The 19,990-nt window shown below is 47.1% G+C and overlaps 1 protein-coding gene across 1 annotated transcript; it reads right to left on the bottom strand.

Moving 5' to 3' along the window:
• Window positions 1–2,179: 2,179 nt before the first annotated feature.
• On the bottom strand, window positions 2,180–16,971 carry epb41l3a (erythrocyte membrane protein band 4.1-like 3a). The gene is given in 24 exon segments (XM_053412487.1): window positions 2,180–2,290; window positions 2,677–2,757; window positions 2,886–2,984; window positions 3,230–3,274; window positions 4,118–4,189; window positions 5,489–5,584; window positions 8,431–8,577; window positions 8,579–8,608; window positions 9,864–9,893; window positions 10,003–10,047; window positions 10,149–10,258; window positions 10,333–10,437; window positions 11,272–11,355; window positions 11,696–11,871; window positions 11,960–12,057; window positions 12,316–12,468; window positions 13,911–13,998; window positions 14,130–14,232; window positions 14,356–14,477; window positions 14,572–14,647; window positions 14,818–14,860; window positions 15,290–15,394; window positions 16,644–16,808; window positions 16,888–16,971. Coding segments are annotated over 24 exon segments (2,268 nt in total).
• Window positions 16,972–19,990: the final 3,019 nt, after the last annotated feature.

A 19,990-nucleotide genomic window follows, 5' to 3' on the forward strand; every position in this document is an offset into this window, starting at 1 on the left:
ATTTTATGTTCGAATAACTCTAACCCTAACCCTATATGTTCAAAAAAAAAGACAACGCCTTTAATTTAAATTTTATTTAATTTCGTAGGTGAAGACAGATTTGATCATAAAGTAAAACATGATGTTTGACGGGGAGGGGGGGGGGGGGTATTTGTAACCTGAAACCGGGGGGAGTGGTGAGTGTGTAATACCAATAAATAATTCAATAAATAAACATAACATGACAGAAATAATTCATAACAGGGATGTCAGAATGGCATATTACTGTTGCATTTTGGGTAAGTACAGTCCTGAATTTAGCCGTAAAACTGTGAGCGGGTATAAAGCTAGCTTTCATGCTTTGTTACATTTCAGACAGGAAACAGCTGGCATCAGACTGTCAGAATAAAAGATCCAGTTCCTTGCAAGTGAGACATGTAACAGCCAGCTGATCTTCCATCATCCAATCAGAGCAAACATTCATCAACATTCCCATCAGGTGTCTGCTTTAACCTATCAGAGGTGTGTGGGCGGGGCTAATAAGAAGTCAAATGGGGCAGGTTGTCTGATTGCCATGGGAATATGCTGATGGCCCCACAGCAGCGCCCCCTTGTGTCTCACAGGCTCTGTATTATTTCAACTGTGAAAATATCAACTAAATCTAATCATACTAGCTAATGCTTATGCTAACCGAAGCTAACTCAGCCACCAGTCAGGCTGTGTGGTTGTGTGGTTGTGTGGTTGTGTGTGTGTGTGTGTGTGTGCGTGCGTGCGTGTTGCTGCTGCAAACAGTTTTTTGGTTGTCTGGATTACATCTCCCACAATGCAGCAGAGGCCTCAGGAATCAGTCCTGAAAGAGAAACAGATGCAGCCGTTGAACATGAAAACATCTCTGTTGGTCGTCGAGTCGACACATGCTCACAGGATCTGAAATAATAAAGGGAGATTTTTACTTTTAATAATAATGTCTGCAGTGACGTTGATCCAATCAGTGAACTTGTATCGAGTAAAACTGAATGTGGCCACCAGAGGGAGCAATATTTCCCCATCGGCTTAACTCCATGAGCATACCGGAGAATTGCATGTCAATGCTCATTAGCATGTTAGCTTAGCACAGCTAGTGTCAAAGCCTGGTCCTGAATGTTAGCATAGAGTTGCAGGTTATGGTCAACAGTGTCACCCTTGGAGAAAGCATAGACTTTACAATTGAAACAATAGTGGTGAATGCACAGTTTGTTAGCATAGCAATGATGGAGGCATGTCAGCATAGCATGTTAGCATAGCATGTTAGCATAGGATGAAAGTACTGACGGAGGTTGCAGGGGGCATCATCTATCAACAGTGTTACTGCTGATAATGATGATCAACTAGATTGATTGATTGGTTTGCCATATTGGTTGGTTATTGGTATTATTGATTGATTGATTTATTGCTTCCTGTATATTTCTTCAGTTTTTAGTCCAATCAGCTCGTTGTTCTTGCAGGTCTTCCTGTCCCCTGTGGCTCCTCCCAAACATTTGATCCAATCAGGGAGAGAGCTCAACAGTTCGGTTAATTCATTCATCTCCTGAACAGAGATTTTGATTAACCAGCCATAATATTTGAACCATCCGCGGTTTACTGACCGCAAACTACCAGATTGTTACCTTCTCCAGTAGAAGCATAATTCCATAAGATATAAACAATCCTCAGAGTAATAGCTACGTCTTGGATTGGTGGAGCTCATTCTTAGCATGGAGATGTTACTGCAGCCGGCAGTGATTGGACCTCAGAGTGACTCATGGCTTCTCTGTCTAACACGCTCCGGATATTTAGAGACGAGGAAACGAGGACAAAGTTAAATCAATAGGGAGCACTCGCAATGGATTATGGGATGTGTAGTTTCTTCACTCTTCAGCTATTAACAGACACAGTCTTGTATCTTTGTCTTGTTTTTCATTTTCCTATATTTTCTACTTACTCTGAACAACAAACAGAGAAGATTAACGAGAAATGTATTTCCTGAACTAGAGACTTTATAATAGTAGTCGCTCTATTTGCTATGTTTGTGTGTGTGTACGTTTTTTTCCTGGAGCCAATGAGATGTGAGCTCCTGATGAAATTCTATTGGAACACAAACAGAAGCCAGAATGCGCCATGCACCAATCAGCCAATCAGCATCCACCTGTGAGGACAGGCCGTCCTGTTACCTGTGATGTCATTAATCAATCACATGATCAGGAGACACTTCAGTTTCTTTGTGGACGACGACTCGTGTGACGGACAGCTCAGGATGCTGCCGCCGGGCTTCACTTAGCGCCGCAGCCAGGGCCTTCAGGAAAGACATGAGGGTGAGACCTGGTCCAGGTTCAGGTCCGGATTAAGATCCAGCTATTTAATGCTTCAAGGTTTGAGTTTGTTAATCCAGATCTTGGATTTGTTGTGACTGAACTGGCAATTAAAGATGTTTTCTTTTATTGTTCTTTTAAATCATTAAATAATTTTAAAACATAAGAACCACAGATTTCTAATGATGAAACAAGATGATGTCAGGTTTTGACTCTAAACACCACAGTAACACCACATATTAAATGAAGCTGCAGAAATATTAAAACATAATCACACACCTGATTCCTGATCCAACAGAAAGCAACTGATTTAAAATCATTGATGGATCAAAGTGGTGCTGACAGAAGATCAGTGGAGTTCAGACGTTACCTCGTCGTGGTCGATCTCGGTGTCTCCGGAGATCACGATTCTCTTCTCGATTCTGGTTTCTGCAATTCCTCCTTTTACTGTCTGAAGAGCAAAAAAGAGAAAATGGTTCTTCTCATTTTTCTCATCTTTCTGTGATGTGTGTGTTACCTTGGTGATGTGTGTGGTGGTGCTGGGTTACCTTGGTGATGTGTGTGGTGGTGCTGGGTTACCTTGGTGATGTGTGTGGTGGTGCTGGTGCTGGACGTCTCGGCGGTGAACGTCTGGGAGCTCAGAAGTCGTCCTGAGGGGACACCAGACTCCACTCGGCTCTGAGACAGAACATTAAGCTCAATCAATAATAATCAAAGATTTGTTTCCACAAACTATTTAGATTTGATTGTTTTTAGTTTGTGTTAGTTTGTGTTCAAGTCAGTTTGTAAAATGTATCAACAAAATGAATAAAATCACTTATTCCATGATTTATTTCATAGATAAGAAACAATAATTATGATAATTACAATAATAATAATAATTACTGTTATAATAATTAAAGATAAACTTAGATAAGACTCACCCCTGGAGCTTCATACGTGAAAGTCTTCCTCATTACTGGGATCTCCTGAAATGTTCAGACATGTCAAACGTATAACACATTATACAGTATATGCATACTTTATATTTACATATTTATAAAAAAGGAAAATTGGGGGATGAACCCGACGGGCGAGGTCACAGCTTCTACTGGGAGAGGAGTCTGAGGGGGGGCGGGGTCACTGGTCTAATGGTTGAGAGGTCAGAGAGGCGGGGTCATTGGTTTTACTGTGGAAGGGGTCAGAGGGGTGGGGTCACAGCTTCTAGTGGGGGAGTTATCTGGGGGGGCGTGGCCACTGGTCTCAGGTGTTACCTCCTGCAGAGGTTTAGGTTCTTCGTCCTCATCGTCACTATGGTGGGACGGCTGCATCTGATTGGACCGTGGAGTTGGGCGGAGCAAAGAGCGTGGAGGGGCGTTTTCACTGAACCTCCAATCGGCTCGGCCGTCTTCAGAGTGGTCTGAGTCCTCGTTGCTACGGTAGCGTTGAGACAATCCCCCGGCAAGGCGGCTGTTCACTTCACCGTAGCTAGCCATTAAGTTAGCATTCATGCTATCCTGATTAGCATTGCTAGCATCTAGGCTCTGAGCCTGTATGACAGCAGCCGTCATAGCCTCCTCTACTGCTGCCTGCGCTAACACACTGATAGCATCTTCGCTAGCCTCACTAGCATCTTCATCGCTAATTTCGCTACTAGGCTCATCATCGCTGAAACACTCATCAGGCTTATCTACGGGACTTTTAGCCCGGTTAGCATTGTGATCATCACTGGCCGATCCCTCTATGACATCATTAGTATGCGTGACATCAGCCTCCTGGGGAGGGGGCGGAGGGTTACTAGGGGGCGGGCCTACAACACTTCCTATTGCTACCTGGTCCACCAATGGCTGGTCCTGGTCAGGTGATTGTGTCATCAAGAGGAGTGTCTCCACTTTCTCCGACGTCTGTAACACAACGACATTCAGATCGTTAACCCTGATCCCACAGACAGGGAGACAGAGGGACAGAGAGACAGGGAGACAGGGAGAGACAGGGAGACAGAGAGACAGAGGGACAAGGAGACAGGGAGACAGGGAGAGACAGAGAGACAGAGGGACAAGGAGACAGGGAGACAGGGAGAGACAGGGAGACAGAGGGACAAGGAGACAGGGAGAGAGAGAGACAGAGAGACAGAGAGACAGAGGGACAAGGAGACAGGGAGACAGAGAGACAGAGAGACAGGGAGACAGAGGGACAGAGAGACAGGGAGACAGGGAGACAGAGAGACAGAGGGACAAGGAGACAGGGAGACAGAGAGACAGAGAGACAGGGAGACAGGGAGACAGAGAGACAGAGAGACAGGGAGACAGAGGGACAGAGAGACAGGGAGACAGGGAGAGACAGGGAGACAGAGAGACAGAGGGACAAGGAGACAGGGAGACAGGGAGAGACAGAGAGACAGAGGGACAAGGAGACAGGGAGACAGGGAGAGACAGGGAGACAGAGGGACAAGGAGACAGGGAGAGAGAGAGACAGAGAGACAGAGAGACAGAGGGACAAGGAGACAGGGAGACAGGGAGAGACAGAGAGACAGAGGGACAAGGAGACAGGGAGACAGGGAGAGACAGGGAGACAGAGGGACAAGGAGACAGGGAGAGAGAGAGAGAGTCACAGGGAGACCGAGAGAGACAGAGGGACAGAGAGACAAGGAGACAGGGAGACAGAGAGACAGAGGGACAAGGAGACAGGGAGACAGAGGGACAAGGAGACAGGGAGAGAGAGGTACAGAGAGACAGGGAGAGAGAGAGAGAGAGAGAGAGAGAGAGAGAGAGAGAGTCACAGGGAGACCGAGAGAGACAGAGGGACAGAGGGACAGAGAGACAGGGAGACAGGGAGAGACAGGGAGACAGAGGGACAGAGAGACAGGGAGACAGGGAGACAGAGGGACAAGGAGACAGGGAGAGAGAGAGAGAGTCACAGGGAGACCGAGAGAGACAGAGGGACAGAGAGACAAGGAGACAGGGAGACAGAGAGACAAGGAGACAGGGAGAGAGAGGTACAGAGAGACAGGGAGAGAGAGAGAGAGAGAGAGAGAGAGAGAGACAGAGGGACAGAGGGACAGAGAGACAGGGAGAGAGAGGTACAGAGAGACAGGGAGAGAGAGAGAGAGAGAGAGAGTCACAGGGACAGAGGGACAGAGAGACAGGGAGAGAGAGGTACAGAGAGACAGGGAGACCGAGAGAGACAGAGGGACAGACAGCTACCTTCAGCAGGTTGTGTTCTCTAAAGGTTTGTTGATCTCTGGCCGACTTCAGGAGAGTGTTTAGTTCAGGAGACATTTCATCAAATGTAGCTATAGGCTGCGCACACACACAAAAACACACACACACACACACACACACACACAGAAACAAACTCAGGTTAAGAAGCATCTTTGGTTTGATATTTCAGTCATTAGTGACTAAAATAAAAACTGGGACTGTAGCCATGCAGGGGGTGTGGTTATGAGAGGCAGGCGTAGATTTATTATTAGTTAGTTGATAATATCATATTTTATATTATTATATAATAAATCAACTTAAACAGAGGTTGCCAGAAAATCTTGGTTCAAATGAGGAGAAAAAATCAAGTAACCAATCAAATGAAGGGTCCACTGACAGGAAGTAAAGAGTGCGAAGAACAGAAATAGATCCTGGGTAAAAAATATAGATCACAAATCAGCTGTTAAGTGTCCACCATTGTGATCAAGAAGAAAAAAATGGTGTCTGAAGGAAGTGAGGCAGAGAGTTTAAACTGAACACTGCAGCTCCACACTGCCCCCTGCTGACTGCCCCCTGCTACAGCTCCACACTGCCCCCTGCTGGACTCAGTACAGCTCCACACTGCCCCCTGCTGGACTCAGTACAGCTCCACACTGCCCCCTGCTGGACTCAATACAGCTCCACACTGCCCCCTGCTGGACTCATTGCAGCTCCACACTGCCCCCTGCTGGACTCATTGCAGCTCCACACTGCCCCCTGCTGGACTCATTGCAGCTCCACACTGCCCCCTGCTGGACTCATTGCAGCTCCACACTGCCCCCTGCTGGACTCACTGCAGCTCCACACTGCCCCCTGCTGGACCCAGTACAGCTCCACACTGCCCCCTGCTGGACTCAATACAGCTCCACACTGCCCCCTGCTGGACTCACTGCAGCTCCACACTGCCCCCTGCTGGACCCAGTACAGCTCCACACTGCCCCCTGCTGGACTCAGTACAGCTCCATACTGCCCCCTGCTGGACCCAGTACAGCTCCACACTGCCCCCTGCTGGACCCAGTACAGCTCCACACTGCCCCCTGCTGGACTCAGTACAGCTCCACACTGCCCCCTGCTGGACTCAGTACAGCTCCACACTGCCCCCTGCTGGACTTAGTGATATTGTTGTCTCTTATTACAGATTCTGGTTCTAACACACGATCCATGTTAGTCACGTGACCGGTCGTCGGGCTCCTGCAGTGTCACGGAGCTGAGGTGTTAAGTTTGAACAGACAGCGTTAACGTGTCGCTGCCAGGACACGGATCCTCATGCTTGTTTCCATGACAATCACCAACCAGCCAATCAGCGTACCACTCTGGCCGTGGAGGGAGACTTCCTGCTGGAGGCGGGACTTAGGTTCGGCTCGCCCACAGGTGATCTGGGATGGAGGAGGGGGGGCATCTCCCAGCTCAGCGCTCTGACCCCACTTCCTCCAGTCTCACTCATGACGGTGGACAGGGGCTCGGCCGGTGAGGCCGGCGTCTTCACCTCACAGATGGTCGTCAGCGCCCCCCCCCGCGATGACATCATCAGCAGTGGAAAGTGGGAGGTGCCTGTCCGTCTCAATGCTCGGTGTCATGGCAACATCAGAGCTATTATCCTTTGATGTCATGGTGACAGTCCTGCCCGAGGTGGTGTCGTAGCTCCGCCCCACAGTGTAACTCTTCTCTCTGATTGGCTGAGGGGATTGTTGGTTTGTTATGACCCCGCCCTCCTGGAGCGCACAGGTGAGCAACGTCAAACATACACAAACTAATTAACCAATGACAGTAAACTGTTCAGGGTCAGTGACATCACATCCTTTTGCAGAACAGACTGCTGGGTAATTTGTTGAATGGAAACGTGGGCTGCGTTCGTCAAGTCTGATCATCTCCTTTCCTAACCACTATTCCTTGACCTCGATGGAATACATCACAGGGTCAAGAAAGATGTCAAGGAGAAGCCATAAGGAGTTAGGAAAGGAGTTAGGAAAGGAGTTAGGAAAGGAGACCACTGTGCGAAGAAAATCTGCCTCCACTTACAATCAGTTTTTAAAAAACAACTTTATTGATAACGGAAGATACGCACACAATGACGGTACTCTGACAGTTTTAATAAAGTTTTCTGTTTTTTAAGTTGCTGTGTGTAGAATTTAGTGACATCTAGTGGTGAAGTGTCATGTTGCAGCTGAACCCCCCTCACCTCATCCCCCCCTCTTCCAAACATGAAAGAGAACCTGTGGTAACCTATGGGTTTAGTTTGTCCAGTCGGGGCTACGACAAGAAACATGGCGCCCCCCCACCCCCCCCCCCCCCCCCCCGATGTAAATACAAAGGCCCATTCTCAAGTTAATAAAACAACAGTTTGTAGAATTTAGCTGAAACATCACTATGATTATTTTATATAAAATTTCTGTCAATAGATCCTTTCACCTAAGTCTTACACAGTGGAGCTTCCTCCTGAGGAAAGATGGAGATAAGGAGATAAGGAGATAAGGAGATAAGGAGATAAGGAGATAAGGAGATTAGGAGATAAGGAGATAAGGAGATAAGGAGATAAGGAGACTCCATTTCATTCAGAGACTTATTATTATGGCGGCTGCTCACTCAGTGAAGAAGGTTCCTGAGAAAGTTTGACTTTTGGAACGCAGCCACCATGTGACCGAACCTGTATGACATCACTGTCACTGAACACCTGGACCAACCTGCAGGATTCATGACATCATAACTAGTCAGGAGCCAATCAGAGTATGAAAAAAACTTGTGAAGAAAAAGTTCATTTTATGTGTAAAAAGATAAAGTTAGTGATTGACAGCTAAGTCGACCTACCTCTGAGGAGCTGCTGTCCAGTGGGAGGGGCTAAGAGACAGACAGACAGTTTCAGACAGACAGTTTGTTTGTGTTTTATTTGCTCTGTGTCCTTGTCTCACCTCGTCCGGCTCCAGAGGTTCGATCATCGGAGCGTCGTGGATTCTTCGGAGCGGCGACGCCGCGAGACGTCTCTCCCACTCAGTCACCCCCCCCCGCTCCCCGCCCTCTAAGAAGGAGCGCCTGAGCGCACTGATGGTGCTCGGGAGGTTTCTTGACATCTTCAGGACTCAATGTCTCCTGAGGACACATAGGTAGGAGCACGGGTGAGAAGACAGGAGGGAGAACGGAGGGGGGGACAGGCAAGGGGACATGGGGAGAACAGACGGGGAGGGTGGGTGGACAGGGGGGGACAGGGGGAGAACAGGTGAGGGGACAGGGGGGGACAGGGGAGAACAGGTGAGGGGACAGAGGGGGACAGGGGGAGAACAGGTGAGGGGGACAGGGGAGAACAGGTGAGGGGACAGAGGGGGACAGGGGGAAAGGGGAGAACAGGTGAGGGGCAGGGGGAGAACAGGTGGAGGGGACATGAGGGACAGGGGGGGACAGGGGAGAAACAGGTGAGGGGGCAGGGGGAGAACAGGTGAGGGGACAGAGGGGGACAGGGGGGGACAGGGGGAGAACAGGTGAGGGGACAGAGGGGGACAGGGGGAGAACAGGTGAGGGACAGGGGGAGAACAGATGAGGGGACAGAGGGGGACAGGGGGAGAACAGATGAGGGGACAGAGGGGGCAGGGGGGAGAACAGGTGAGGGGGACAGGGGAGAACAGGTGAGGGGACAGAGGGGGGACAGGGGGAGAACAGGTGAGGGGACAGGGGGAGAACAGATGAGGGGACAGAGGGGGACAGGGGGAGAACAGATGAGGGGACAGAGGGGGACAGGGAGAGAACAGGTGAGGGGACAGAGGGGGACAGGGGGAGAACAGGTGAGGGGACAGGGGGAGAACAGATGAGGGGGACAGAGGGGGGCAGGGGAGAGAACAGGTGAGGGGACAGAGGGGGGACAGGGGGAGAACAGGTGAGGGGACAGAGGGGGACAGGGGGAGAACAGGTGAGGGGACAGAGGGGGACAGGGGGAGAGAACAGGTGAGGGGACAGAGGGGGACAGGGGGAGAACAGGTGAGGGGACAGAGGGAGAACAGGTGAGGGACAGGGGGAGAACAGGTGAGGGGACAGGGGGGGGCAGGGGGGAGAACAGGTGAGGGGACAGGGGGAGAACAGGTGAGGGGACAGGGGGAGAACAGGTGAGGGGACGGGGGGGGGCAGGGGGAGAACAGGTGAGGGGGCAGGGGGAGAACAGGTGAGGGGACAGAGGGGGACAGGGGGAGAACAGGTGAGGGGACAGGGGGAGAACAGGTGAGGGGACAGAGGGGGACAGGGGGGGAGAACAGGTGAGGGGACAGAGGGGGGCAGGGGGAGAACAGGTGAGGGGACAGGTGAACAGTGAAACAACAAGCAGATCATATAAAAATCAAGAGTTAAAAGTTGTATTTACCTGAGTTTTCAAATCTTCATCCTGATCAGACTATGAGAGAGACAGACAGGCAGATAGACAGGTAGACAGGTAGACAGGTAGACAGGTTAGTGTCATCCCCACAGTTTAAAACTGTCTGTCTCTTGGTGAGAACATCTACCTCAGTGGCCGTCAGGTCTCCGTCCATAGTGTCAGTCAACTCCGTCTGAACATAAACAAGACAGGTGAGACAGGTGAGACTCATTAACCTGCTCCACAGGTGAGACAGGTGAGACAGGTGAGACAGGTGAGACAGGTGTTTCCTACCTTGGTGTCCTGTTTGTGAGGAGTAGGAGGAGAAATGTCTGTCGCTCTTGTCTCCTCCTCTTCCTCCATCATTTCTTGCACCACCTCCTCCACCACGAGCACCTCGTCCTCTACGAGAGACAGACAGGTTATTATCTCACAGCATCTGATGTATTACGTCTCCTCTGATTGGTTGTTTGTTTACCTTGCTCCTCCTCCCTCTCCTCTGTCCTCTTCTCAGGTGTTACCATGGTGATGAGGTCACTGACAGCCATGGACTTAGATGCTGCATACAATCCTGTACCCATATCTACACACACACACACACACACACACACACACACAGTGACAACTCAGCCAATCAATCCTCACGTTGATTAACAGTGAAGCAGGACTCGAAGCTCGTTGCCACGGCAATGGCATACTCAGCCAATGAGAGCTCAGGATACATGCACAGAAGTGTGGGCTAGTCAGCCAATCAGCATTCAGAAGTGCAAGACTGTGATCATCACACTAGTCCACACAAGCAATGCTAACAAAATTCATAATAATAACTCATCTAACAATATATATATATAGATATATATCTATATTTATATATATATCATAGACGAACATATGGATCAGAAATTGAGTGGAAACGCTAAGTAGCAGCTACACATCACTACAAGCACAAAGCTAGCATGGTTTAACATCATGCTAACAATGCTAACCTTCAGAGAGTAACCCTGTGCAATCACACCCCCCTCCTGTAGAGGTCAGAGTTCACCAGCTAAATATTTGTCACAGTCGTTCACAACTGAAATATACAGAGGAAGAAAATCATAAAAGAAATAATTAAGAGGCAGGAAAACAATCGAATGAACCGATGACTCAAGCCCCGCCCCATCCCATACGTTAGCCCCGCCCACTGGTTTGTTTTAGGGACAGGTGTCCCACGTGATGACATCAGCACAAACAGAGCTGAGAGCTAATTGGACAGAAAAGAACACCTGATTCCTCAGTGAAGCAGAGTCTTTCAGCCAATCAGAATGCAGCAAGCAGCTTCCTCAACAAGCTGAATGAAGACAAGCATTCCGAGCTATGACCAATCACAGAGCAGTAATGCAGTATGACTTCAGCCAACAGCGTTAACGAGCTCTACCTGTGTGTGTACCACCGTTGGCTTTGGGGAAAGCTGTGATGGCTGGAGAGCCAATCAGAGAGGGTGTGGGCGTGGTCCTCGAGCCTGAGGATTATCAAGAGCTCAGGTCACTGTCGAGTAAAAACAGGAACAAAGAACTGGACCAGTTTACCTGATAATCCCCAAATACTGGAACACTTCCAGTACTACTGTTAGGGTTACTTACTACTACTACTACTACAGCCATTACTGCTAATACTACTATATCTGGACCTGGTACTATTACCACCGGGACTAGAACTACCAAGAGCAGAATTAAGATCACTGGGACCAGTACTTCTACCACAGAGACCAGTAGTAATACCAAGGTCCGTCAGTACTTTCACTCAGATGAGTTCTTCAGGGAAGTACTTCTTCCTGGAACCACGGGCAGTTTGGTTAGTACCTCCGTCCAGGCTGCGGCTCATCAAGTTCCTCTTGCTGACACATCGTGGGAAATTGGGTGCAGGTCTGGAGATCTGAGCGCTGGCTCTGCGACTCTGAATCTGAGTCCGACCACTGTAACGGAACTTTGAACCCAGAAACAGAAACTTCTTAGGAGGTTCCTCTGGAGACACCAACCTGAGAGAGAGGGAGAGAGAGTCCGATCCCAACGTGACCTTAAACGCAACACATGATACAACGTGACCTTAAACGCAACACAACTGACCTGAAGAAGGAATGATGCTCCACACAGACCTTCCACAGCCTCTTTGCTGCTCTGTGGTTGAAAAGCTTAAAACCAATCGTGGACTCAAACTGGTCAAACTGGAGACAAAGAGACACAGAGACACAGAGACAAAGAGACACAGAGACACAGAGACACAGAGACAAAGAGACACAGAGACACAGAGACGAGTCATGAGTCATAGAGTCAGCGAAAAGAGTCAAAGACAAAGGATTAAGTAAATCAACTAGTTTCAGAGTCATGTGACCTCTAAGGTTGTTTTCCACAGTCACATGACTCTCAGATGTTGATGACATCATTCGTGGACTCTTCTTCTGTGGTGTTGACGTGACTCTCACCTCTCCAGGTCGGATCTTAATGTAAAAGTTGTTTCTTTTGTACGAAATCTTCAAAATCTTTGGCCAGGAGAATCTGTTGATCCTCAGGCGGTCTCTGTAGACCAGCAGGCCGCTATTGCACACACCCAGCATGATGGCCACGCCCTCCGAGTCCTACACACACACACAGACACACACAGCCACATGAATTGTGAGATATATAGGAACAGCTGAGAGAGTTGAGGGTGACGTAAAGATGATGTTTGTCAACAACAAGTGATCACACACGCACAAGCACCCACACACACACACACACACACACACACACACACACACACACACACACTCCTACCATCTGATTCAGTCAGGTAGAGAGACAAAGTAGAAGAAAAGAACAAGAACATCTGATCTAAATACAATTTTAACAGTTTCTTCTTCTTTTGTGTTTTGAACCTCTTGCAGTGATTAGCATTTAGGCTAGTGCTAATGCTAATGCTAACGAGTCCTCAACCACAAACAGGTTTTATTAAACTTGCTGTGAGTTTTAAATCCTTCATTGTGACACAGTTATTGATCAGATCCGTGATCAGTTTGATCAGCTGTGATCAGTGTGACCAGGTTGGTCAGATCTGTTGCTGATCTGATTCTGAACCAGTTTATTCTGCAGAATTGATACTGTCATGCTGAAATTCAATCAATGATAACCATGATGGAAAAATCACTACTGTCTCTCTCTCTCTCACACACACACACACACACACACACACACACACACACACACACACACACACACACACACACACACACACACACACACACACACACACACACACACACACACACACACACACACACACACACACTAATTGATCGTAGACAGGAAATGGGTCATGTATTGGTCATCAGGTTGTTGAGCAGCAGAGCATCAGCCGCTCAGACTCTGTTTCATTCTGCATGTTCATTTAAAGACACATTAAATAACGGAAATTATTCAAATATATTTAAACCTGCAGCAACAAATAATACTTTGAAAAATAAAATATTTTTTGATTACATAATTTAAAGGTTAACACTGACATGTCGTTTTTTAAATAAATATATTAATTAAAAGTCAGTCAGTCAGTGATCCAGGATCCCAAACTACAGACATGACTGATCCACCATCAGGGTTTGAGCGACGGGGGGGCGAGGAGGAGCTCTGCTCCCTGAAAGGACACGAGCTCCTCTGGAAGCCTCCTGACACGTTCAGGGGGAGCTCTACAAAACTGCTATTGTAAACGTACATCAAAGTTTCTGAAATAAAAAAATTATAGCATATATGTCATTGTTGTGTGTGAATTCACTTATTTCATTCCATTTCCTCAACATCTGTCCCCATTACTAAACACAGTTCAGTGTCTTTTCCTGCCTTGGTTACACATGAGTGGCTTCACTCAAATCACTGGTTTACATCTGCACCTGAACTTCTCATCACTGAGTTGGTGTGTGATTCTTCAATGGACTTCAAAGACAGAACGTCACAACAGAAACAAACAAGCGTCCATCGACAATGTGGCAGCTGTCTGGTGTGTGTGTGTGTGTGTGTGTGTGTGTGTGTGTGTGTGTGTGTGTTGTACCCTCGCGTGATGAAGGTCCACTCCGTACATTGAAAGCTTCTTGACGTTTTCCAGGAAGTTCATTTCAGCCTCAGCTGGTGTCATCCCTCTGAAAACAAACACTGGGTTTAATACTTCATATTAATATTCATGTTAAAATCAAATATCTTGATTTTTTAAATAACAAACACTGTTTTCAACTGGTTCATGTTCATATTTATAAATGAATCTTTGTGGGACCTGAGAGTTTTGTGCAGCTCAATGATCTTTTCTTCCATTTCTTTAGTTTGATTTGGAGCAAAACAAAGTTCACTGACGTAGTTGGAGTTGGATCCACAGTCATCTACAGACAGACAGACAGGTTAGAGAGACAGACAGGTCCGAGAAAAAGAGGTCAGAAAAGGACAGAGAGACAGACAGACAGACAGAGAGACAGACAGAGATCAGATAGACTGGTGGTCAGTACCGGGGTCGTAATCTCCGAGCTCTGATTGGACGGTGTAGGAACCAAGAACAGTGTGAGTCGCAAACGAACAAGGAAGACGACCAGAGACGATGTCCTGTCTGAGCTGGAGACACAGGAAGTACCTGCAGACAGACAGGAAGTCATGACCCTAACCCAGCCCACAGCAAGTGAGATGAGGGACAGGTGAGTGTTTGATTGACAGGTTAGTGAACCTACCTGGTGATGTCCTCAGACAGCTGGGCGGGGTCAGGAGGGTAAAACTTCACATTAAAGGAGAAGATCCAGGGAACACCTGAGAGACGAGATGCAGGGAAGCAGTTCATACTGGTGACCAGTTAACTAGTTCATCAGTCTACACAGGTGACCAGGTAAATCCCTCATTGGTTAACTAATTTACCCAGGAACTAGCTAACTAGTTTAGACAGTCACTGTACACAACTGACCAATCAGAATCCAGCTCACCTCTGACCTGCTTCTTCATCTCTTTCGCTGGATCCAACCAGTTCTACAAGACAGGTCAAAGGTCAAGAGACACATGGACAGAAAGACAGAGAGCAGACAGAGACAGGTGGACAGACAGACAGAGACAGGTGGACAGACAGACAGACAGACAGACAGACAGAGACAGGTGGACAGACAGATAGACAGAGACAGAGAGACAGACAGACAGACAGAAACAGGTGGACAGACAGACAGACAGAGACAGACAGACAGACAGACAGACAGAGACAGACAGACAGACAGACAGACAGACAGAGACAGGTGGACAGACAGACAGACAGAGACAGACAGACAGACAGACAGACAGACAGACAGAGACAGGTGGACAGACAGACAGAGACAGACAGACAGACAGACAGACAGAGACAGGTGGACAGACAGACAGACAGACAGACAGACAGACAGAGACAGGTGGACAGACAGACAGACTGACCTTGTTGTTGTCTGCGTCCCTGAAGGACAGACAGAAGTAGTCTCTCTCCAGCAAGTTGACGTGTTCACAAATCTTCTCAAACAGATGAAAACCACGAGATCGTTTCTGAACCAGAAACAGGGTTAGTCAGCTAGTTATTAGTTAGTTAGTAAATTAGTTAGTTAGTAAAAAAAAAAAAAAAAAAAGTGAGTTAGTTAGTTAACACCAATGCCAACTAACCGGTAGTAAAACTAACCAATACTTACTAACTGTGACTTTAATACAAAGTGTAAGTAAACTCTAATAAGGGTTAGGAACACTTCTAACTAGTGCCACTGCTTCTATGGTTTCCACCATTCTGTCTCACCTCTCTCCACCTGTCTCCCCTCTCTCCACCTGTCTCACCTCTCTCCACCTGTCTCCCCTCTCTCTACCTGTCTCACCTCTCTCCACCTGTCTCACCCCTCTCTCCACCTGTCTCACCCCTCTCTCCACCTGTCTCCCCTCTCTCTACCTGTCTCACCTCTCTCCACCTGTCTCCCCTCTCTCTACCTGTCTCCCCTCTCTCTACCTGTCTCCCCTCTCTCTACCTGTCTCCCCTCTCTCCACCTGTCTCCCCTCTCTCCACCTGTCTCCCCTCTCTCCACCTGTCTCCCCTCTCTCTACCTGTCTCACCTCTCTCCACCTGTCTCACCCCTCTCTCTCCCTTTCTCACCTCTCTCCACCTGTCTCCCCTCTCTCCACCTGTCTCCCCTCTCTCTACCTGTCTCCCCTCTCTCCACCTGTCTCCCCTCTCTCTACCTGTCTCCCCCCTCTCTCCACCTGTCTCACCTCTCTCTACCTGTCTCACCCCTCTCTCCACCTGTCTCTCCTCTCTCCACCTGTCTCCCCTCTCTCTCCCTTTCTCACCTCTCTCCACCTGTCTCCCCTCTCTCTACCTGTCTCCCCCCTCTCTCCACCTGTCTCTCCTCTCTCCACCTGTCTCCCCTCTCTCCACCTGTCTCCCCCCTCTCTCCACCTGTCTCTCCTCTCTCCACCTGTCTCACCCCTCTCTACCTGTCTCCCCTCTCTCTACCTGTCCCACCTCTCTCTACCTGTCTCCCCTCTCTCCACCTGTCTCCCCTCTCTCCACCTGTCTCCCCTCTCTCTACCTGTCTCCCCTCTCTCCACCTGTCTCCCCTCTCTCTACCTGTCTCCCCCCTCTCTCCACCTGTCTCCCCTCTCTCTACCTGTCTCACCCCTCTCTCCACCTGTCTCCCCTCTCTCCACCTGTCTCCCCTCTCTCTCCCTTTCTCACCTCTCTCCACCTGTCTCCCCTCTCTCCACCTGTCTCCCCTCTCTCTACCTGTCTCCCCCCTCTCTCCACCTGTCTCACCTCCACAGTGCAGGTGAACAGCGAGCCGTCCAGCAGAGTGACCTTCGCCTGCATGGTTCTGAAGCTCAGCGTCTTTCTTCCTGGAGAACGAGCAACTCGCCCGCTTGGCGACAGGGGAACGCTCAAGTCGTCCGTCTGGATCTGGGTGGCCCCGCCCCCTGCCCCCTGAGGAAACAGGAAGTGATGTCACCTGTCTAATGAACCATCTGTTCATTCATCATTGACTCTGATCCTTGTGTTGTACCTGTTTAGGTGTGGAGTGGGAGGCGGCTTCAGGAAAGATCTCGTTGGGCGTGGCCTCCTGTGGCTCCCCTTCCTCTGTCGTCATGGCGATTCAGCTGGAGAAAGGGACCACATGGTTAACATGAGCTGGGGTCAAAGGTCAGATTTAGTTCTTCTGCAGAAACGTTCGCTTCACATCTGTCAAGCTCCAGCTGTCAGGTGAAGGGCTGCCATGGTAACGTGCGGGGGGAGGGGGGGTGATCAGAGTGAGGGATTAGGACCGAGAGACAATCTGATATAAACTGGTGTCAGGCAGAATCATCTTCATCTTCATCTTCATCACCATTATCTACTTCATCACCATCATCACCTTCATCATCATCTACTTCATCACCTTCATCCTCATCTTCTTCATCACCTTCATCACCATCATCATCTTCATCATCATCTACTTCATCTTCCTCTACTTCATCACCTTCATCATCATCTACTTCATCTTCCTCTACTTCATCACCATCATCATCACCATCATCATCATCTACTTCATCTTCATCATCTACTTCATCACCTTCATCATCATCTTCTTCATCACTTTCATCACCATCATCACCTTCATCATCATCTACTTCATCATCATCATCATTTACTTAATCTTCATCTTCATCTACTTCATCATCCTCTACTTCATCACCTTCATCTAAATCATCATCACCGTCACCATTAACTACTTCATAATCATCACCACCTTAATCATCATCACTATCATCATCTTCATCATCATTACTTCATCACCTTCATCATCATCTACTTCATCACTTTCATCATCATTACTTCATCACCTTTATCACCAATCACCATCATTGTCACCTTCATCATCATCATTGTCACCTTCATCATCATCATTATCATCATCATCATCATCACCATCATCATCATGAAAGTGTATATTTTTATCATGTGATTGTTTTTAATCAGCTCATGTTTAATGAAAATATAGTTAAATTATCCATTTCACTTATATATTATATTATATATAATATATCATTATATATGTAATATTCTACTTATTTTGATGTTTTACTTGTAATTAACATGTATCCTTTATATTCTGACTACACTTCTCTGTTTGGTCTTCTTTATTTAGTAGAACTCAGTCTGTACATTTAAATATGACTATCATATTTAATATATACACAGTATACTATGATTTGATATATGAATGTACAGGTATATAAGCACAGTTTACTGTAAATACTTATATATAAATATAGAGTGGTGCAGAACATCAGAGACATAAGGAGACAAGTCTTTGTCGTCCTGCAGCAGGAAACACCCCACTGCAACACAAACACACACACACACACAGTCACTCACACAGTCACTCACACACACACAGTCACTCACACACACACACACACAGTCACTCACACACACACACACACACACACACACACACACACACAGTCACACACACACACATTCACACACACACACACACAGTCACACACACACAGTCACTCACACAAACACACACACACACACACACACACACACACGCACACACACACACACAGTCACTCACACACACAGTCACTCACACACACACACACTCACGCTCACACAGGGCTGCAGTGTGATGAAGCAAAAATGATGATCTCTCACTCTCTCGCTCTATCTCTCTCTCTCCCTCCCTCTCCTCCCCCCCTCTCTCTCTGGTCATCGATAACTAACTGATAATCAGAACAATCACTAGTCGATAACCTCCTCTGTCAATCAAACGTCATCTTTACCTGTCCTCGTGCAGAACGCTCGCTCTCTTCCTCCCGGTGCTGGGCGTTTTTTTCTTTCTACTACGTCATCACACTCGCGAAACAGCACGCGGCGGGGCGCTGACGTCACGACGCACAGTACGTGTCGGCTGTTTGAATGTATTTGTTTAAAAACCAGACCAATAAACAGAGAACAACTATATATATATATATATATATATATATATGGTTTAAACAAATACATTCAAATATATATACAACACTAATTCTAATAAAAAAACAGAAAGTATATGATGTTGATATAATCAGACTCTACAGAGAATATTTTAAATCCTTCATAAGATTTATACAGATATATAATGATAATATAATTTATCTCTGACCCGTCGATATATTAAAAACGATAATGATGAGAGTTTGTTTTCATATGAACCTCCGTATCACGTGTCAGATAGGTAAAGATGATATCATTCATAAACATGGTTCAGGCGTCATGTGACCGGAAATAAAGTAAAAATCCAGTAAATATAAGAAACTGAAAAAAACTAAAACCTTCTCCACAGGTGAGACAAATCAACACAAGTGTGTGTGTGTGTGTGTGTGTGTGTGTGTGTGTGTTACTCACCGAAGACAGGACATGTTTCACCCAGGGAAGGAGAAGAAGATGTTTTATTATTATTATTATACACTTTTTTATTTTCAATGTCTGAACATTTATAAAAAACCTTTATAAAAATCACCTTTATAAAAATCGACAGTTTTGTTTTAAACTAGTGTTTCAACCTGTCTCGGACCTTGCAGGGTCGATGGTTCAGAGTGTAACCTGTCTATAGTTCATCTTTGATAACGATGATTTTCTAAAAGTCACAGAAAGTTTCTGTGAATAATTTAAAGTAAATTAAACCAGCGTGTCCATGTTTTCATTAAGTTCTTTAGATGTTTCTGTAAATCTAATAAAGTGTATTTTAAATTTTTCTTCATGTGAATATTTAAAAACCAGGAATAAGCAAGATAACACTATAAAGCACAAACTGTTAAATATGATAAATAAAGAGGTTACCTCAATGAAACTGTGATGATGATGAAGATGATGGTGATGATGATGAGGATGTTGAACGGATCAGAAGATAACAGCAGCATCAGTGGAACACACACAGACTCCACATTAAGATATGAACAGATGTTTTACCTGAGCAGGTGTTCACACGACTCTGATGACGATGATGAAGACGATGAAGGTTCTGTTGTTCTGTTCCTCCTCTCTCTCTTTCTGTCCTTCAGTCTGTTGTTTAGACGGATTATAGGTTTTCACTGACACATCAGACCCCGCCCACACAGATTAACCCCTCCCCCCAC

The sequence above is a fragment of the Pleuronectes platessa genome, chromosome 20 (genome assembly GCF_947347685.1).
Source record: "Pleuronectes platessa chromosome 20, fPlePla1.1, whole genome shotgun sequence".
Classification (NCBI taxonomy): Eukaryota; Metazoa; Chordata; class Actinopteri; order Pleuronectiformes; family Pleuronectidae; genus Pleuronectes; species Pleuronectes platessa.